The following is a 21,907-nucleotide window of genomic DNA, read 5'->3' as shown; positions in this document are numbered from 1 at the left end:
AACCTTGTTTGATTTTGTATGGGTTAATTTCAAATATACATTATACATATTACATGGATTTGAACTATGTAGTTCAGTAAATTAGTATTATTTATTTTTTTTAGAAAATCAAGAAAAAACGACAACAACAACCAAGAAAACGACACTAAGTCAGAAAATTAACGGAAAACCACAAAAATATATTTTTTGAGGAAAATCTTATCACTTGTTTGTCACTCTGCAACTCACTCCATCATCTTCAGCTTCCAATTTCCTTATCCATCCTAACATTTTCAAACAACAATGAGAGTACAACGCCATTGACTACCAAACATGGCCTTCACAGCCACCAAATTCTCCGAATTGCCCCTCCGAAATTCACTCCCACTCGCTTCTAACTCCTCTTCACTCAACCTCCTCTTCTCTGCCCCTAAACCGTCATTTCACATCATCTTCAAGCCCTTCTTCTCCTCCTACTCCTCTCTCAAAACCACCGACCACAGTGCTAACCGAAACCCTAGACCCAATCGCACTTCTTACCATTCCAAACCCTCCTCCAATCCAAAATCATCTTCTCAGTGGCTCAACAAGTGGCCCCCTCCCGGTCCGCCGCCTCAATCGCCGGACCGCAGGGTTTCCGACTCCACCGCTCGGGACCGGGCCGGGTATGTGGATAAGGACAGAGGACAGAATGCTATTGAGAGAATCGTTCTTCGGTTGCGGAACTTAGGTTTGGGTTCGGATGATGAAGATGATAACGATGATGGTGGTATTGGATTGGACGGTGAGAATGCAATGCCGGCGCCGACCGGAGGGGAGAAGCTCGGTGATTTGCTGCAAAGGGAGTGGATTAGGCCCGATTTTGTGTTGGCTGAGAATGAGGGTGAGGAAGACGGCCAGGACGAGATGGTTTTTCCGTGGGAGAGAGAAGAGGAGAGGAACGAAGAAGGCGGAGTCAAAGGTGTGAGGGGTTTGGATAAGAGGAGGATGAGAGCGCCGACTTTGGCTGAGTTGACGATTGAGGATGAGGAGCTGAGGAGGTTGAGGAGAATGGGAACGTCCCTTAGGGAGAGGATCAGTGTGCCCAAAGCAGGGCTCACTCAGGCGGTTCTTGAGAAGATTCACGATAAATGGAGGAAGGAGGAACTGGTTAGGCTGAAGTTTCATGAGGTTCTTGCCACCGATATGAAAACTGCCCATGAGATTGTTGAGGTTGGCTGAGTTTATCACTTTATCATAATTGTTGACACTTTTAATTAGTAATGTGATATCTTGATGTTGGTGTTGCTCTTTCAAATTTTCATTGTCTAATTATGTTACGAACATTTTTAGAATTTTTGTTGAACAACACGATTTCCAACTAAGAAGATAGTTCTGAAACTGTTTTCTTATTGTTTGATGCTTATTGTGGAACTTCTATACTTTAAATTTGCCAGTGTAAATTTCAGGGCTTTATTTTGATAGAAGGTAAAATAGGAAGAGGATTTCGCTACATAAGATTTAGCTTTAAGGTCAAATTGGTTTTGCTGCTGAAGCAAGGAAAGAAATTCCATACAGAAACTCTATCTTTTAGATAAAGAGGCTACTTCTGGGTAGTTTTTGACTCTGCAATATTGATTAATTCAGCACTTGTTTTTCTTTTTTGTTTATATATTTAATGAAAAATGAATGCAAGTGGGATAGGCAACTGACTGCTGTTGAAATGACAGCGCCGAACAGGAGGGTTAGTATTATGGAGATCGGGAAGTGTTATGGTGGTGTACCGTGGGAGTAACTATGAAGGGCCTTCTAAAGTCTCACCAAATAATCGGGAAAGAGATGACCTTTTTATCCCAGATGTTTCTTCTGCTGAAAATCCAACGACGACAGGTGATGATATGGCAACTTCAGTTTCTGAAAAGAGCAAGATGGCCGTGAAAACTCCAATCCCCCTTCAGAACATGACTGAAGAGGAAGCTGAGTTTCACAGGCTATTGGATGATTTAGGTCCTCGCTTTGATGAGTGGTGGGGTACGGGAGTAATTCCAGTTGATGCTGATTTACTTCCTCAAAAGATTCCTGGCTATAAAACGCCTTTCCGTCTTCTTCCCACTGGAATGAGATCACGGTTGACCAATGCAGAGATGACTAATATGCGGAAACTTGCCAAGACCCTTCCTTGTCATTTTGCCCTTGGTACCATTTCATTCATGGAGTAATTTTTCTATAGCTATGGGAACTTTTCTGATTTTTGATGTGATGAATTTCTTGATGAAGGGAGAAATAGAAATCATCAAGGGCTGGCATGTGCTATAATCAAACTTTGGGAGCAAAGCTCGGTTGCGAAGATTGCTGTGAAACGAGGTATCCAGAATACAAACAACAAACTGATGGCTGATGAGATAAAAGTAAGCTCTAAATAGGTTCTAGCTAAATACTTTGTTTTATTCATTGTTTATCTGTATGTTCTTGTCCCAAAACCATTATTTGAATTTGAAATCAAAATTTTGTAGCTTAACTTTATGCTGCACTCACACAAGTTATATGAACTTCAAGGTGTCTCCATCATTAGAAAAAACAGACAATTTTATTATATAAGCGTCTCTCCTCTGTTTTGGCTGAGTTACACAATCCTCCTTGAGAGTTTGAGAATTACAAAACTTCCCTCCCCCTTAGATTTTAGTATATAACTAAAAGTCGGACCGTAGACGTCATGGAACTTTTCCAAACCTTAACTGTCCATAGAAACAATGTGTTAGAAGCATCTCCTATCAACATGTTGAAGCTGACTTGCAAGAAAACACTTCTGAAGAGTCACCCAACCAAATCCTTCTATTCTTCAAAACTTGATGAAGTTTCTGGTTTGGCAGCCTCTGAATGAACTCAACGTGATCAGGGACCTCTATAACATTTAGATTCTGACTAAGTAAAAATTCCAATAACTTTCCTGACCCTTCTCTGTAACCCAGAAATCAGCAATGCAACTATTCTGCTTCTCCGCGACAGTCTTGCCAGGTTGGCAAATGCTTCTCTGAGTGATACTTCGCCACACCATGCATTTCCTAAAAGGGAACATTCTTACCATTACCGAATTTTACTCAACCAACCGCAAAAACTCTTCATATATTGAGGCAGCACACCTTTAGCTATTTAGACCACAAAGAAGCTGCCAAGGAACAATGTAAGAATAGGTGAGCCAAAGTCTCATTATAATTTCTACACGGAACACACAACCCCATAGAATGCAACAAATTAGAGGAACAAATAAGGCTTTTATCTTTGTATGATTGGCCAGCTAGACTTAAATTTTGGAGGGGCTTCGAATAGCTGATTGGTTTCCAACTATATTTGCTTCTTGAAAATATTCTTGGAAGAAAAAATCTCTGGTTTACCTAACAACCCACACTTCTATCACTTACCACTTTGCAAAACTAATTGACTCCAGCTACCTGAACAACTCTGAAATCTGCACCAACTTCCTTTCATTCAAGTTTAAAAAAAACGGCAAGATCCATGAGAGTTTGAGAAGGGAATCTTGACCTCATAATGAGGTTACACCTTGAACCATGAGCAACTGGTAACCTGTCAGTGTCTGGAATAACTCATAAACAGTGGATTCGATCAGCCATCATTCTTGCCACTTTCCAGAATCTTTATTCCCCTTTACCCACCTTTAGTTTAATAAATATGACTAACTCCTCATAACACTTGGAGGTAGCTTTCTATAAACTTCTAAAAGTGACCTTACCTGCATCGAATTAGTGGCAGTCTGTTATCTATCATTATCCCGTTATCATCTTCCAATTACTTTGCAATTGGCGGTGGGAAGCAAATTAAAAAATGATCAATAAACACTGTTTTGTTTTTAAGATACCAAAGTAATTTTGTGGTCGTAATAATGTTATGTATGCTCTATAACAGAACTTCCATTGGTTGTTGGGACGATTTTTCTCAGCTAGTTTTTAGGAGGATGCATTTCTCTTTCAGTTGTTGCTTGATCAAGCCAACAACTAAAATGTGTCTTAACTTTGCAGAGCTTAACAGGTGGTGTTTTACTGCTCAGAAATAAATACTACATTGTCATTTACCGTGGAAAAGACTTTCTCCCAACAAATGTAGCTAGTGCTTTGGCTGAAAGACAGAAATTAGCGAAACAGGTTCAAGATCTTGAAGAGGAAGTGCGGGTTCAAGAGATTGAACAAAGAATTAAGAAGGGAGCAATGGATGTGGTTCCATTAGGAGATGGGGAAGGTCAGGCACCTGCTGGCACACTGGCTGAGTTTTATGAGGCTCAAGCAAGATGGGGAAGAGAAATATCTTCTGAAGAACGTGAGAAGATGATTAAAGAAGCTGCCATGGCTAAGCATGCTAGGATTTTCAAAAGAATTGAACATAAAATGGCTCTTGTGAGTACCCCTTTTGTTTATGTGAATTTCAGGGACATCGCAATAGTATAATTAGCACACTTGCACATTAGTTTAATCACCAACATTCAAACATAAATAGGTTTCCATGCAAAGAAGACAAGTGATTTTGTTTAATATTAATTTTTTTTAACAGGCCCAAGCGAAAAAGCTTAGAGCAGAGAAGCTCTTAAGTAAAATAGAAGCATCAATGATTCCCGCAGGTCCTGATTATGATCAGGAAACAATCACTGATGAGGAACGAGTTATGTTTCGCAGAGTTGGTTTAAGAATGAAAGCGTACTTGCCTCTTGGTATGTAATCCTGAGTTTTCTAATGAAGATCAATTCCGTTGTCTTAAAATACTGATGATTGTTTGTGTATGGTAATGTATAGGAATACGCGGTGTCTTTGATGGTGTCATTGAGAACATGCACTTGCATTGGAAGCACAGAGAACTTGTGAAACTAATATCGAAGCAGAAAACCCTTGCTTTTGTGGAAGATACAGCTAGATTGTTGGAATTTGAGAGTGGGGGAATATTAGTGGCCATAGAAAGAGTCCCAAAGGGATATGCTCTTATTTATTACCGGGGAAAGAATTACCAGCGTCCCATCAGCTTGAGGCCAAGAAATCTCTTGACAAAGGCAAAAGCATTAAAGCGTTCCGTGGCCATGCAGCGGCATGAGGTTTCTCGTCTTTATCCTTTTTCTCTGTCTCCCACTCCTTCGGGCTAGTTTGAATGTCATATTTTGTGATATTAATTTGTTTCTTATATACTTCCTCAATTTCTTATATATTTTAATGGCATCATGTAGGCTCTCAGTCAGCACATATCTGATTTGGAGGGGGCCATAGAGCAAATGAAAAATCAAATTGTAAGTGAAATATCTTCTTCCCACGACCCTCGTTTTGCCTGTTAAGAGATCATTAAGTCATTTCTTTGTTTTGTAAATTTATGTTGATATATCATAGAACTTCTACAAGATAGTTTTTTGGGAAAATTTTGCTGTAGTTTTTATGGAATAAGTTTGCTGACTATGTGCAAAGTCAATCCTGCGTTTAAAAGTGGGTGATAATATTAATTTTGTACATTAACTAATGATGGTATTAAGCTGGTTGACATGGTCTCTTAATTACTTAATATCATCATATTTTTGTATGATTAAATTTTTTATTTATGTTTTATTACTTAATATCATCAACTTAACTTTGTACCTTAAATATTAATTGAAAAATTTAATCACGATTATCTGCAGGATGCTTCTCAGCATGGAAAGAATGACAATATGGTTGACCAGAATGAAGGATACATCGATGTGAGATTTCTTCTTTTCTTTTCATGTCCTTGTCTTGGTCACCACTTAATATGGCATGGATTTGTTTCAGCTTTTCCTTTTTGCTTTTATAAAAGAAACAGTAGTCTAAAATAAAATAAAATAAAAAATGTTGTTTAGCACCTTTTTTTTTTTGGCATTTTATGATAACAGTAACCGTATTTACCAAAAGCCATATGAATTGGTGGATTAAAATCATTTCTTGTCTGCAGAGTGAGGACGACGAATTGTTGGATTCAGATAACAGTGAGAGCGATGATGACGAGGCTGATTGGGAGGATGAAGATGAAGACGAAGACGAAGATGCTGATTTGGATGATGATGATGAGTAAATTACAAAACAAAAGCTTTGGAAAGCATGGCTGCTTGCTTACACAGCAAAAATGGTGACCATAGAATAGAGGATAACAAACCTGGGATGTTTTACAGAAAAGCCAGCCAATACTGTTTTTGCTAAACTTGCATGTTGGCTTGTATTGTATCTCAATTCTTTGATTTTAATGAGTTCTAACCAGACCCAGACCCAGACCAGAAGCAGGAATTCAACTTCTTTGTGCAAGTTTTTTCGACGAGGATGAAGATGGCAATTGAGAGAATAACAATTGAAGAGGAAGTTGTTGCAGCCTATCCAAACTGCTGCGACTTCATCAGTCGGACGATGTAAAATTAATAAAGTAAATCTTTGTATTTTTACATAGGATTTGGGTCTTGTAATCATTCAGGAAAATTAGTGTATTATTATTTTTATTCTCTTTGGTCCAGTTTTTCCAATTTAATTTAAAGTTCATTTTAGTGTACATGAGATCAAGAAACTTTCGTGACATAAATTTTGGATTTCGTTTGGGGTGAACCGATAGATAGGGGTGTAATAAGAAAAAACTGATTCACATAAACCTATTGTTCAAATTTGAAACTATGTTGCTAAATTTTTTTTTAAAGAAAATTTACTCATTGGTATCTTATGTCTTTCTAAAGTATTATTTTGGTACTCTGTTTTTAATAATGCTTATATAGTATTCTGTATTTTAAAATTATACATATTTGATACTTTAGGATCAATCTGTCATCGGTTATATGTAATTAAAATTAAATTTAGAACTTACATAATTACAGGGTACTATATGAGCATTATTGAAAACAGAAATACCAAAAATGATACTTTTGCAACACAAGTTACTAAATGGTTAACTACCCCTTTTTTAATACTTAATTGTAATATATGCAATAGTCTGAAATCTTATATTTACCATATCAAGCACGGCATTATTTTTTCCCACGCACACGACCAAAATGAAAGAATATATATATGTCGCAGAGTTACAAGAACTTGAACATTACTTCACAAATTAGGGGATTATGGTGAGACTAATAGAATTGAGCATATCAAGTAACCTATTTTCGTGAATTCTAAGTCAACTTCAGCCGACTAATCATTGGGGATGACAAGGAAGGAACACCAATCAGTAGATTTCAGCTTCATGAACACAAAAACTTAAGGTCCAAAAAAGTCACTGTTTTCATTGGCGCAGTATCTGCTGCAGCTGGAGCACTTGATTTCTTTGCTCGGGCGGCAGGAGATTAATTTGCTCTGGTGTTAGACTCATCACTTGTTGAAGCAGTGCCTTCTCCATCTCAGGGGTCAGCTGGCACGATGAGAAGAAATGAAAGCATGAGTAAACCAATCAAGAAGATAGAAGCTTTAGCTTACCCAAAGCTGCTTATAACAGTAGAAATAATGGGTCCGTTTAGTTTCGTTTTCTATTTTCAAAGTTGTGTTCTCAGAAATAAGAACAGATACCAGTTTTTGTAGTTTTCAAAAAACAAGAAGTGTTTGGTTAATGCTTTCTAAAAAGTAAAAACTTATTAGTTTTTTTTTTTAAATCTTAAATAAAAAATTAACAAATATATTTACAAGGATAAAAATCTTTTAAAATTTTGTAATAAATAATGAGATAAAATAATTTGAAAGAAAGAATGATGAAAAATAAAGAGCGAGAAAGTAAGGAGAGAAAATTTGAAGAAATAGAAATTGAGAAGAGAGAAATTGATCGATGCAAGAAAAAATGAAGAAATGTGATGAGAAAGAAAGTAAAGAAAGAGGGAATGGCATGAGAAAAAATGATGAGGAAAAGTGATGTGAGAGAAAGTGAAGAAATTTTTTTTTTTTTGACAATAAATGATGTTAGATAATAATAATTAAAAAAATGATGTAAGAAAAAAAAAAGATAGGCAAATAAAATTTGAAAACAACAGAAAACAACTTCTTGTTATTCTCAAACTTTTCTGTTTTCTATATCTTTGTTCTTAAAAATTGTTTTCTGAAAACAACACCAAACACCCCCAACTTGTTTTCAAAAAACACTTTTAAACTTTTAAAAACAAAAAATAATTTTTTTAATTAAGGAGTCAAACACACTCAATATTACCGATGGGGCTCGAGGAGGCTGATTTCCAGGACCCATCTGACCAGGAATTACTGACTGCTGTGCAGAAAGCTGTGTTAATGCTGAATTTTCAGGTGGAGCAGGCATCCATGCAGATCCTCTATCCACTTGCATCGGGTTTCCACCTTGGTTGTTGAATTCTGTAGGCATATTTCCCCCCTGAAAACACACACACAAACAGGTAAGAATAAAAGGATTTGTCAATGGTTGTGACTGTCATTATAGAGTTTCAACTTGTTTTAAAAGTTGTACTACATAACTCCACGCTCTATCACTTTTATCCTGGTAACAACTCCCACCAGGTTTTATTTCTCAGAAATTTTCCATAACTGGGAATTTTCTTTCTGTTTCATTTTAATCGTAGAGCTGAAAAGTTTATCATAATTAAAAGGGTTTGCCATTCCAATATCACAGTTAATGTTTGTAATCGAATTAAGTCATTATTAAAATTTTGGTTAAAGACAAACTCAAGTCAGGCTGCCTATCCATTTGCTCATGGAGGGAAGTTATCCATCAGAAAGCTTAATGAAACAACCAAATAATGAATTTCACTAGCCTAATTATCCCTGGAGAACAATACGAGCATTAATCTACTGCCCAACTCCAACGATGGCATACCTGATACATTAACTGTGGAGGTGGCTGACTTTGATGTGGATGCTGCGGGTGTGAAAATGATGGCCCAATATTACCTGGAGGCTTATTCCCTGACTGAGCAATCAGTTGATAATAAAAATTAGTCTTAACACATTATATTGATGATATGCTCAATAATTACAACCAAATCGTAATCCTCTGCTTACATGAAACATGGGCTGTGAATGATGCTGAGGAGGACCAGCATGTTGATACCCCACATTAGTTCCCATATGCGGAGGATACTGATGTTGGAAATTCCCCATTGAATGTGGTCTTGGTTGTGGTGGCAATGGCGGGTGTAAAGGCAAATGAGGGATTCCAGCTGTCTGCATAGATTGTTGCATCTGACCCGAAGGTGTAGACATTTGGGATTGATGATGTGGAGGTTGCTGTGAAGAAGAATGGAGAGGAAGAGAAGGTAAATTCGGAAGCTGAGAGGACTGCGGAATAGATGTTGTAGTAACCTGGGGATGCAAGTGTCCTTTAAGAGGTTGTGGTGTTTGCAAAGGATGTATAGGTGTAGGCTGAGGTTGAATATGTACAGCAGGAACGGCAGGAGAAGAGATAGCCACGGGTGGCTGGTTCTGATGTTGCATCCGTGCAGGAGTCTGCATCTGAGATGCACCGGCTTGGTCCTTAATACCCACTTGACCTGACAATGACTGAGATGCCTGAATGTTGGACTGCTGAGAAAGTTGTGTTGATTGCTGAGAATGCTGCGGTGGTGGTTGCTCAATGTTTGGAATCTGAACACAAAAATAACATTTACACAGGTAGATCATTAGAAACTCAAAGGTCAAAGCCTTGTTATTAAATAAAAACAAAATAATGACAACTTTATACCACTTGAGGTGGCTGCAACATTCCAAGCATTATCTGTGCCTGGGAAAAAAAATGAAATGACATAATCAGTAGTAGTTAAGAAGCAATTGATAATACAGTGTTTTTCAACAGACCATTTAAATCACCATTAGCTTCTATAAGCTATCCTACTATGTAGTACACAATAAAACATCTTTTAGTGTCAAGAATTCCAAATTGAATTTCAACCCCAAAAAAATTGCTTAAAAAGAATTTGGAATAAATTCATTTTAAATAAGAAAGCATTACACAGTTAGAGAATGAGACACAACAATCTGATTTTTAAATTGACAACGTAATATTAATTGGTTTCAATGAAGCACTCAGAGAATGTGAAACTTTAAATTGTTTGTCTAGCCATTTACAATTGGCAAGTAATCCTTTGTTGATTGACCAATAAAGCCCAATTACTAAGAGAAACACGATTACCAAAACAAACTCTGGCAAGTGGAAGATCCTCCATATAGAAAAAGAATAAATCTTTACTAGATATTAGAATTAGATTATGTTTTCTAATTGTAACTAATTAAAAGTGGCAAAGAACTGTAATGACTACAACACAATGGATTGATGTATAGGGTATAGAAGGCTTCACACTTCTCTCTAATTTCTAAACATTTGAATTTTATAAGGCACACTTGCATCTACTACCGTTGCAATTTGTCATCTCAAAATATAAGTTTTCCCTAAAGAGAGCAAAAGTTTGCAAGTATAACCTTCGTTTAAAGTAGGAAAAGCACAACAAAACAGACAAGATTTGATCTTTTGAAATCACATCATTGCTTGAGAATAAACAAAACAGACTGTTCCAACATTATCAGATACAGTCCCAAATGATAATATAATAATCCACTCCAATCCAGCCAAACAGTAAGACTATCAAAGAGCAACAAAGTAAAGCACAGAACGGTTTGGCACCTAAAAATTATTCTCCATTGCGCACAAACAGTTCGAAATTCTCTTAAATCAACGAGTAAATCATTCCCAATCTTATTGTTACTAATTTCCAGAAACATTTTTCTCTCAACGGTTTCTCATCAATATTCTCATAATGCCACAAATTATACATTCTACTGAACTTATAGGCCCCAGTAAACAGTCTGTCACGTAATTGTCTAGACTAGATAACCATAGCTAATCCATCGAAACCACATAATAGTATTTCATACAACAAGCCCTATTTTCCATTACATGCCATAACTACAGATTGAGGAATTACACAACCATATACAAAAGTTAAACATATGGAATATCAAACTTCAATCCCCGCAAAAACAAACCCTAATTTCACTAAACTCATCAATTAACAAAAATCTTTCAAATTTCACCAAAGATAAATATATTTTTCTACCAAGAAACTCGAAAAAGAATAAAAATTACTAATGGCGGACCTGAAAAAGAGCTTTGGTAAGGAGCGGGTTCTGAATGAGGATTTGTCTAGCTTGCTGCTGGTTCTGCTCGATCAGCGTCTGTATAAAGAAAGAGAGAGCGAAAACATTTAAGCCAAGAACACAAAAATGAAATTGTCATTATGCTAGGTCTAGCAGCGAGTGTTTGGAAAGAGAGAAAATGAGGAAATAAACGAGAGAAAACCTTCATCTGAGACATGATGTCGTAGAGCTGATTTTTAGTCATTCCAGCGAGATTCGTTGGTAAGCCATCGCCGGTGACTTGCCTTCCCGCCATTGCCACCACTCACCGGTGAGAGAAGAGAAAGACGGTCTTTTCTGGCGGTGTTACGAGTATCCGAATACGAGTGAGAGAATCACTTTGTTTAGAGCGATAAGGCCTGGGCTAACGGGCTTTCTTATGGGCTTAAAGCCCATGATGAGCCCATTTTTATTTGAGAAGTTTACATAAATATGATAAAATAAACTTAGTTTTTATATTTTTGGAAAAAAAAAAAAAATTATACAAAATATGGTAAGTTTTGAAAAAAAAATATAAATATGGTAATTTTTTTGAAAAAAAAATGTAAATATGGTAATTTTATATAATATAAAAAATAGATTACTATAATCATAAATATACAAAATTATCTCTCACCCACTTCTTTCTCTTTCTCACGATATATCTTTTTTTCTTTCTCTTTTCTCATTTCTTACTCTCTCCTCCCCATTTTGATTCTCTCTTCTCAGTCCCTCGTTGGAGATGCTACCTCCGCTCCCACCCTCGACGACAACGATTCACTTCTGCCCTTGCCCCTGACGGTAATGTACCTCCCCCTCCGGTTATTCTTCTTCTTCTTTAAATCTAATTTTATTTTTATTTTCTTTGTTGTTGTTGTTGTTCTTCTTCTTCTTTTTCACAACTGGTTTTGTCATTTCAAATCTGTTTTTGCACTTCATATTTATTTTTTTCCTTTTAAACATAATTTTAACCGGTTATAGTCACGATCTGTTCTAATTTTTAGAGTTTTTTTCAGATCTATTTAAGTAACCGGGTATAATGGTGTTTGATTATTTTTATTCATATATGATTTTTTAGTAACACGAGGTGATCTTCTAAGAGGGACCTTCCTCGTGCGACCTAGTTCCAGAGTTCTTGTTTCAAGTTGTAACGCCCTACTACCCAGGGACCGTTACAGTGTGTATTTTAAACAGTGCTAAACTCGCTAATCGAGTCATTTGGCCATAATCGTGTAACTAAGTATGATTAGCGGTTTAGGGTTAAAAAAAAAGATATAACGTTTCACTAAAACGTTTAACGTATACATTGGGATCCCAAAAATATAATTAAAAGGTTAATTACAACAAAAGATTTACAACCAGCTGACCTAAGCGGCAAAATAGGGTTTAACCCTAGTTCCTCTTTCAACCCTCGACCGTGGTGGTCGAGCAGCCACATATGTACACATCGTCACTTAAGCTCTCCAACTCAAGGATGGTCCAGCTTTATTTTGCCTTTACCTGCACCACATAGCATCCGTGAGCCCAAGCTCAGCAAGAAAACTCAATATGCTCATGAATAAGTAATCGCATGTCGCTAAATTATAATAGGCATGCCTAGCAGTAATAACCCTACTCATGAATGCAAGCAGATACAAATAAATTCTTGTGGAGTTTTGCGCTCTGAGTAGATGACTAATAAGTCACTCACTTCAAGGTAGATGACTAGTAGGTCTCTTTTTTGAATAGTTGACTAATAAGTCATTCTCTTTGAGGTAGATGACTAATAAGTCTCTCTGAGATAGATGACTAATAAGTCTCTTCTTTGAATTGTTGACTAATAAGTCACTCTCTTTGATGTAGATGGCTAATAAGTCTATTTGAGATAGATGACTAATAAGTCTATTCTTTGAACAGTTGACTAATAAGTCACTCTTTAGATAGATGACTGATAAGTCTATCTCTGTATAGAAAACTGATAAGTCTATCTTTGAATAGAAGACTGATAAGTCTATCTCTAAATGTTGACTAATGAGTCACTCTTTAAATAGATGGCTGATAAGTCTATCTCTGAGGTCTCATACCCTCCTAGCCATGTGACGATTCAATCACCTGGCCCTAAATAACTAGTCTTTAGACTAGACAATCACTTTTAGTTTTCATCGAACTTAAGGTCGGTCAAGCATTTCATACTCAGAACGATAATGCTTATGTCGATTAGATCTAATCTTTTCGGCTTGCGTTAAACACACTAATACCGTTATTGACTCATAAGTTAATACCATATGACCAGTGCTCAGTAGCACTGTTGATCTTGACTAATAAGTCATAGCTTCACAATCAATACTGACACCAATGCCGATCCCTGACTAATAAGTCAGTGCTTCCTCAATGAGGTAATGCAAACAGACATATATCATATGCCAGATATTCAGATATAAGGTATTTAGCATGCTCATTCAATAATCAAAAGCACAATTATAATCATGCACAAATACAGAGACTTAAGCTCTGATCAATATCATAATCAATATTCATGCCATGCCCTAATCTCATGTATCTTATGCATTTTAATGCAATCAATGTCCACTTATAGAGCACTCAACATGTCTCAATAATAACCATGCATATCACATACTGGGTGCAGTTTTCGTACCTTTGGTTCGAGCGAGAAATAGTAAAAGAACGACCCTTGAGAACAATCTACCCTTTTGATTTCTTTAGCGGTCACCTAGTCATAACCAATTATAGGATTCCATCAATAAAATGAATAACAAAAGGTTCCTGGACCAAAACCTAGCCTTCGAGACATTGAATCCTACTAAACCGGGTAGTAGGAACGATCCCGAGGCATAAGGTTTGAATTCCCACGATGAAAACACACTTCTGGCCAAAAATGTCACTAAGGGCCACGACCCTACACTTCCATGCCGCGGCCCACCTCCTCAACCAGAGGCGCCTGCCCTCCAGCCACCAACACACGCCGCGGCCCCACCAACCCCATGCCGCGGCCCAATGGCCCTTCAACACCACCCTGCTTCTTCATCAAGCTTGGGCCGCGATGCTCTAGAACAGAGTCGCCGCCCCACCCAAAACCCAGCCAAAAACCCCTGTTTTTCCTCTTTGAACTCAATTCAAAACCTCACTAAAACACTCTCAATATCACAAAGCAACGCCACCAACTATTACCACAACTTATTCACCATATAACCAACAAAACCTATACTTTAAACCATTCAAAACTTCATCAAATTTCCATTTAAATGATCAAAACTCCAACCTCAAAACAAACACCAAAAACAGATTAAGGAACCAGAAAATTGAACTAAAACCTTACCTTAAACTTGAATTGAATCATCTTCAATGGCTGAACATAATCCTAGAACCTCAAGCCTCACTTCTTTAGCTTGATTCCTCAAATTAAGCTCAGAAATCCAAAGAGAAAAAGAAGAGAGATGATGAACGGGAGAAGAAGGAAGCGCTATGTTTTCTTAAGCTTCAATAGCTTATTAAAGTTATATATATATCATTTAGGTCAAAAGACCAAAATGACCCTAGGCTTATCTTCTTTCCTTAACAGCCCCAAGGGTAAAATTGTCATTTCACGTCTATCTTGTTAATCATAACTAACACCCTCCAATTTCCGTAATTCTCATTATTCTCAAATGCTAATAAATCATATCCGGTTAGCCTTTAATTCTCGGAAATGTTCTAATCACCAAATTACCCCGAGACTCACCCCGAGCCCCGAAGTTAACCCCGTTATGACCAGACCGATAACTTACATTCAAAGATCGTATCATGTCGAATGGTTCTAACAAATCCACATTATAACATGGTCTCATTCATAGTTCACCAACATGCATGAAAATATACAAATATGCCATCAATGGGCCAAATTACAAAAATGCCCTTATAAATTAAAGTGGACCCATATGCATGCATTCATCATTATATTATAATATAATTCACATAAACATGCATATAATCATTTAATGACATAATAAATCAATTATGACATTACTTGCCTCCTAATCAAGGTCCTAAACCTTATTAAGAAGTTTAGGTCATTACACAAGTCGTTGAGGTGGCATCCTTCTCGCTTAGGATATAGGCGAGGATTCAATTGATACTTCTTATAAATTTGTTGGTTCTCGCGAAATGGATGAGAGGACTAGTGTCCTTCTCACGAATTGCTCTTTCCTCGAGTGTCTTCTTCTAACTCGAGAGATCGAGATTGCTTTTGACCTGTCTGGTTGATCTGCTCCTTTAGGCGAGCATCAGTTTGAGCTTCTTGGTGGGCGCTTCTACCCTCTGCAAGGTGATTTGTTCTCTTATCTAACGATGACCCAAAGTTTGTGCTCCTAGGGCATGAAGCGACTAGCTACTAACCGGTTATAATGGCTAGTCGTATATCCTCCAAGATCTTAGTGACTTCTTGATGGGGTATATCGAGGCTTCATCATAGAGTTTGCTTATGCTTTTTCTTTTTTGTTTCTAATGATTTTTTTGGCTACAACAACAATAAACAAGCTCGAGTCTTTTACTAATCATATCAATTAATTAATTTACATTTATTATTAATTACACTCACATCCATATTCTTATTATTGGCTATTTTGACCGTAAACAATTTCTAATCTTATCTTCAAATCTATTCTCCATTTTGTTGGTAAGGAAATTAAGTGATATGATTGAAATTAAGTATACTCCACCATGTTTCTTTATTAGGTTCTCTCATGACTTAATAAAATATGTTATAATTCTTTTGGTGACCTTTAAAAACATTCCTATATAATAATGTGGTAATTGTTATATGCTGTCAAAATAATCAAACTAAATCTTAATATAATTAACATTAAATTAATTTAAGTTAATTAATGCATTAAAAAAAGGGATATATATCATATATATTAGATTATTTAGAGAAAAAAAAAAGATATTATTGTTAGGATTGAATTTATGGGAAGCTTCGAAGAGACAAAGGAGATGAAGAATAAAGGAAAAGACACAACAAAAATAATGACCAAAACTCAAAGATATGGTCGTGTGAGTTGGTTACCATTTTAACCACTCCTAGTAATTTCTCTCAACACATTTTATCTATATATATATAATAATAATATGATATAATTAAAAAAATGGAGAAAAAAGAAGTACATGATCTCACTCACAAAAAATCTTGACACTGTCAAACTGTGATTATATATCTATATTTATATGAACTCTTGCTAGCTGGACTTTTCAACCTTCTAGATGATTTGCAATGATCAAACAATCACACCTGTATGTATTTTTTTTATTAATTAATTAATTAATTATTAGCTACTGTAGTGTATGTGTGCATGCATATAAATATGATTAATTATTAGTATGATAAAATAAAGTTTTGACAAAATAATAATATAAAGTAGGGAGAGGGATATGATCCAAAATTAATAAAGTTATCTACTAATTACTAGAACTCTCTTGATATTTGGTAGTAATTAACACGCCAAGTAATTTGATTGGGATATTATGATCACTGAAATTGAAATTTGACAATTGGCTTGTAACGACAAATTAATGACATTGATGTGTTTTTGTTAGATTTAGTTACTCATATATTTGATGTTATGGATAAAATAAACTCCTAAAAACTAAAAACTATAAAGTAGGTATTTGAGTTTTCCAAAAAATGATTTCTTTTCCTTCAAATTTCTTCCCTTATAAATATATGAGTGTTGTTATTTGACACCTTAAGGTGCCCAACATCATATGAGCTGTCATTCTATGATTGGTTAGCGATACCCCCATAATACTTATTAAATTCAAATAAGTGCGGTCCGATATTAGATTGCACCAATAACGATATGTCACATACTTATGGTGTTGGACACCAGTGGTGCCCCTTAGCAATTCTCAATATATTTATGTATAAAATCAATCAACCTCGAAAATCACTATATATGTTGAAAATTCTAGGGTGCACCTTCTATTTTAGGGTGTCTCTTTCCTATTTTCGATAGATCGATGATTTTTTGTGCAATTTTTTTATAACTGTGTATAATGAGTAATGATATGTGTATCCAAAATATGAACAAAATCATTACACACAATAATGTGACAGTTTAACCAAGTCAATTACATTATTTACCAAAACTAGGACCTACTATTTTAAAAAGTAGTGCTGCATCACTGCGTGTAATGTTTGAGTGCATATTTTGGATGCACATATCATTACTCGTATATATTATAGTTATTTAGAGCATCCAGCAAATTTTTAGAAAAATTTGAATAATTTACATTGCCGAAAACAAGTTACCATTCACCATATAAAAGAAAAACAGTCACGTGTGTAACAAACTATTTGAATCTTGTTTCGGCGCTGTAAATCATTCGAAATTTTGCGAAAAATTTGTAGGATTTTCTAAATAACTACAATATATAATATCATAAAAAACAATTGCACTGAAAATCATTCAGGTACCGAAAACATGAGAAGAGTATACTGTTGTGTCCATATTTTGGGGTACACTATAGCATCACTATATATATATATTTAGAGTATATTTTAGGGTACGCTATATATATAAATATATATATAGTGAGGAAAGAGACTAAAAATTAAGAAGTATAGCCGCCAACAAGTGTTATTTTATATATGTAAGTTTGATAGGGATAGTTGTGTTAAATGAGATATAAATGTTTTAATTGGACTAAATTACGTGAAAACATAGCTAGAGAGGGTTCGGTTGGTGAAAATCGGTGAAAGTGGTTGTACACAGGACTGTCCAAGAAGAAATTAACCAACATTATAATCTCAATCTTGGTGTAACAGTACCATTTTGTACCCAAAACACCTTTACCATACTTTTACTACAAAAAAATATATATATAAATAAATATTTATATAATATCACATACATTTTTCATATCTGCTTACCCTTCACAATAGTCAATGTCACAGGTACGAGTTTGTGTTCCCATGTATCAAAATCCCAAAACTACCCCTTTCCAACTACATTGAAAAGAAAAGCCCTTCTCAACCCTCATTGGCTAGTTTGGTAATTTCATGCATACATGTAACAAAATCAACCATCTTTGTCAAAGTGTTAGCTGTAATAATAAATATATATATATATAATAGAGTATAGTATATAGTATTAATAACTATGAGAAAAGCTTCATGTTGAATACTCGTATCATATATAGCCAGCCCCCCATTAATATAGCACACCTTGAGAGAACTTTTATTTGAGATTATTAACTCTATCGAACATTGATATATATATATATATAATAGTTGTACTAATTAAGTACGTAGTTGATTACTGGTCATTATTATTGTCTTTTTGATCTTCTCTTCTTCTTGGGGTTTGTTTTGGTAACAGTTTAGAAAATAAACTTAGAGAAATTATTATAGGGTTTGATGGCTATGGCTATGGGTATAGAGGAACTTCCACCAGGGTTTAGATTTCACCCAACAGACGAAGAACTCATTACTTATTATTTAGGTCGAAAGATCTCTGATTCTGGTTTCACTCCCAAAGCTGTTGCTGTTGTTGATCTTAATAAGTGTGAACCTTGGGACCTCCCAGGTAGGTTTTATATATATATATATATATAGTTATATTAGAACTACTTGTTATATATGATTATGCATATATATATATGTATATGTGTGTATTGATTTTTTGGTTGATTAATAATATGATCTTGCTTTGCCTGTTAGCCAGTTTATTAGGGCTCAATTTTCAAATATGATTAAAGGGTATAAGAATTTCAATCCAAAAAATTAGAAACTAAATTTGGAAATTAAAAAAGGGTATTAGATCTGTATAGCTCTTAATTATAAGAATAATAATTTATTTGTTTATTAAATTTCTCTGGTTTTTAGTGGACTTTTTGCAGAAAGAGAAAACAGTGGACTTTATACAAAATTAATTATTGAATCAATATAAATCATAGATATGAAGTACGTAAATGAAGAATTAATAACTTTTCCTTGAGTAATATTTAATATTCATGAATTATTATATGTGGTTTTAATTAAAGGGTTAATTATAATTATAATTATGATTATATATATATAGAGAAGGCGTCGATGGGAGAGAAAGAATGGTACTTTTTCAGCTTGAAAGACAGAAAATACCCAACTGGACTTCGAACCAACCGAGCCACAGAAGCTGGTTATTGGAAAACCACTGGCAAGGATAAGGAAATCCTTCGTTCTGGTGTGCTTGTTGGCATGAAGAAAACCCTAGTTTTCTACAAGGGTAGGGCTCCAAGGGGTGAGAAGAGCAACTGGGTTATGCATGAATACAGGCTTCAAAACAACCACCCTTTCAACCACCCAAACAAGGTATACATACACACACATATATATATATGCATAATTATATATGCAAACTACTTAAACAAGTTATTGATAATGAGAGCATTAAGATACAATGCGTTTTTTTTTTTCAACCTTAAATAAAAAGGGCGGAGAAAATGTTTGAATTACTCTCAAATATCACATTTAATACCCGCCTCAAAAAAATACTATGATATTGCGGTAGTAGCAGTACCAATAGGCATTATGAATACTATGCATACGAATATTCAGTTATTTTTGTATATGCTAATAACGACACTGCATCTGCATGAGCTATATGTAATTACGATAAGATGGCTAGCATTAGGCATAAGAATACTATGTTATTGCAGTAGTAGTGATACCAAATGGGCATTATATTATGCATAAGAATATTCAATTATTTTTGTATATGCTAATAACAACACGACACTGCATGAATTATACTTACTCATGATAAGATGATTAGCATTAGGCATAAAAATACTATGTTATTGCATTAGTAGTGATACCAATAGGCATTATAGCATAAGAATATTCAGTTATTTTTGTATATACTAATAACGACACAACACTGCATCTGCATGAACTATACTTAATTACGATAAGATGGCTAGCATTAGGCATAAGAATACCAAGTTATTGTAGTAGTAGTGATACCAGTAAGCATTATATTAGGCATAAGAATATTCAATTGTTTTTGTATATGCTAATAACGACACGACACTGCATGAATTATACTTAATCACGACATAAGATGACTAGCATTAGGCATAAGAATACTATGTTATTGCATTAGTACTGATACCAATAGGCATTATACTATGCATAAAAATATTCAGTTATTTTTGTATACGCTAATAACAACAGGACACTACATGGATTATACTTAATCACGATAGCATTAGGCATAAGAATACTATGTTATTGCAGTAGTAGTGATACCAATATACACTATGCATAAGAATATTGTGTTATTTTTGTATATGGTAAATGCTAATAACAACACGACATTGCATGAACTATACTTAATTACGATAATTAAGATGTCATAGCTAGCTATAGCTCCATCGATTATTTACTATATGAATAAATAGATATAGTGACACATTATTGATTATATATATATATATATAATCTTAATATATATGTATTTGAAATTGATTTCAGGAAGAGTGGGTGGTTTGCAGGGTTTTCCAGAAGAGCAGTGGGCTGAAAAAGCCACAGCAAACACCATCCTCACACGAGCCATCTATCGAGTCTCCATGTGATGACACAAACTCCATAGCAAACAATAACGAGTTTGGAGACTTTGACATCATGCCTAATCTCAACATTAACAATAATCATAGTAATAATCTCTCAACTCAACTAGGTTTCATGATGAACAGTGGTAGTTCTAATAATAATCTCATGAACAATAATATGATGATGAACTTGAACAACATGAACTATTGGACTACTAATAATAGTACCACAGCCAATGGTACTACTAGTACTAGCACTAGTAGTCCTCTTCTACCATCTCTCTCTTCATGGCATAATTCTAACTTGCTTAACCCAAATCTCTCAATGAACTCTTTCATTCTCAAAGCATTACAGCTTAGGAATAGTGCTTCAAATAACATTGATCAAAACTATAACAACCCTTATATGCCACAACAACAAGGTATTTCTCATCATCATCAGTTTGGTTCAGATATTTTGGGTAGTACTGCCACTTCAAATGGCTTCCACTTAGCTTCTTCTTCTTCTTCTTCATTATTATCTAAGATGAATAATAATAATAATAACAGTAATATCATCATAGATTCTACTTCTCAAGTACAGCAGCAGGAGCAACCATTCAGCTTGGACTCCATTGGTGAAGATGATGATCATCATGTACTCTTTTGAAGTAGGTAAAAAAGAAGCTCTTATTTCATATAATGAAGCTAACTTAATCATGTAAACTAGTTATTATTATTCCATAAGGATTATTTGATGATGATTATATTAGTCCTTTTAAAGTATCTATCTTTTGTAAGACTCATAATATTGTTCAGTTGTATGTAGTTGATTAGATATATGAATGTTCAAATAAAAGGGAGAATCCCTAGCTATAGTTATTTTATGTTTTCATGTATGAATATTATTGTATCTGTTTATTATATATATATATATATATAAATATATATATATGTTCCATATTTCAAGTTGGATATCTTGGGTTGATCTCTATTAATATGTCACTTTTCAACTTAGGAAAATGATGACATATATACACTGCAATTAGTACTTATTTGTTCTTATATATAAATTATCCCTAAGAGTCTAAAAGTTTTAAGGGAAGGATATAGTTCCTAATAATAATTATATATAATAAGTGATTAAGTTCAACAAGTTATTTTATGGTGTAGCTATTTAAGTTCCCAAAAACTTACTAGTTGTATCACATTTTTTGTTCTTTTTCATTTTATTACTTCTCCATAATTTATAATAGAGATCTCCAACTTAGGAGACCTAAGTGATATATACTGTTTTTTTATTATAATTATGG

General features: G+C 34.8%; 3 protein-coding genes across 3 annotated transcripts; 2 read left to right on the top strand and 1 right to left on the bottom strand.

Annotated features, from left to right (window-relative positions):
• Positions 1 to 205: 205 nt before the first annotated feature.
• On the top strand, positions 206 to 6,453 carry LOC133831744 (CRM-domain containing factor CFM3, chloroplastic/mitochondrial). The gene is made up of 9 exons (XM_062262146.1): positions 206 to 1,191; positions 1,689 to 2,154; positions 2,236 to 2,366; positions 3,993 to 4,364; positions 4,519 to 4,675; positions 4,758 to 5,050; positions 5,180 to 5,239; positions 5,621 to 5,680; positions 5,911 to 6,453. The coding sequence occupies exons 1-9, from the start codon at positions 313 to 315 to the stop codon at positions 6,028 to 6,030; spliced, it is 2,538 nt and encodes an 845-aa protein (XP_062118130.1). The 5' UTR covers positions 206 to 312; the 3' UTR covers positions 6,031 to 6,453.
• Positions 6,454 to 6,923: 470 nt separating this feature from the next.
• Positions 6,924 to 11,398, bottom strand: LOC133831746 (cleavage stimulating factor 64). Its single transcript, XM_062262148.1, has 7 exons — positions 11,236 to 11,398; positions 11,034 to 11,111; positions 9,625 to 9,663; positions 8,946 to 9,527; positions 8,761 to 8,853; positions 8,125 to 8,301; positions 6,924 to 7,341 (listed from the first exon to the last, which is right to left on the bottom strand). Exons 1-7 carry the CDS (start codon positions 11,326 to 11,328, stop codon positions 7,216 to 7,218), a joined length of 1,188 nt encoding a protein of 395 aa, XP_062118132.1. The 5' UTR covers positions 11,329 to 11,398; the 3' UTR covers positions 6,924 to 7,215.
• A 6,834-nt stretch (positions 11,399 to 18,232) lies between these two features.
• LOC133831743 (NAC domain-containing protein 100) lies at positions 18,233 to 21,569 on the top strand. Its single transcript, XM_062262145.1, has 3 exons — positions 18,233 to 18,610; positions 19,106 to 19,374; positions 20,539 to 21,569. The coding sequence occupies exons 1-3, from the start codon at positions 18,442 to 18,444 to the stop codon at positions 21,262 to 21,264; spliced, it is 1,164 nt and encodes a 387-aa protein (XP_062118129.1). The 5' UTR covers positions 18,233 to 18,441; the 3' UTR covers positions 21,265 to 21,569.
• The last annotated feature ends 338 nt before the right edge of the window (positions 21,570 to 21,907 follow it).

The sequence above is a fragment of the Humulus lupulus genome, chromosome 4 (assembly GCF_963169125.1).
Source record: "Humulus lupulus chromosome 4, drHumLupu1.1, whole genome shotgun sequence".
Lineage (NCBI taxonomy): Eukaryota > Viridiplantae > Streptophyta > Magnoliopsida > Rosales > Cannabaceae > Humulus > Humulus lupulus.
This window is presented reverse-complemented; position numbering and strand designations above follow the sequence as displayed.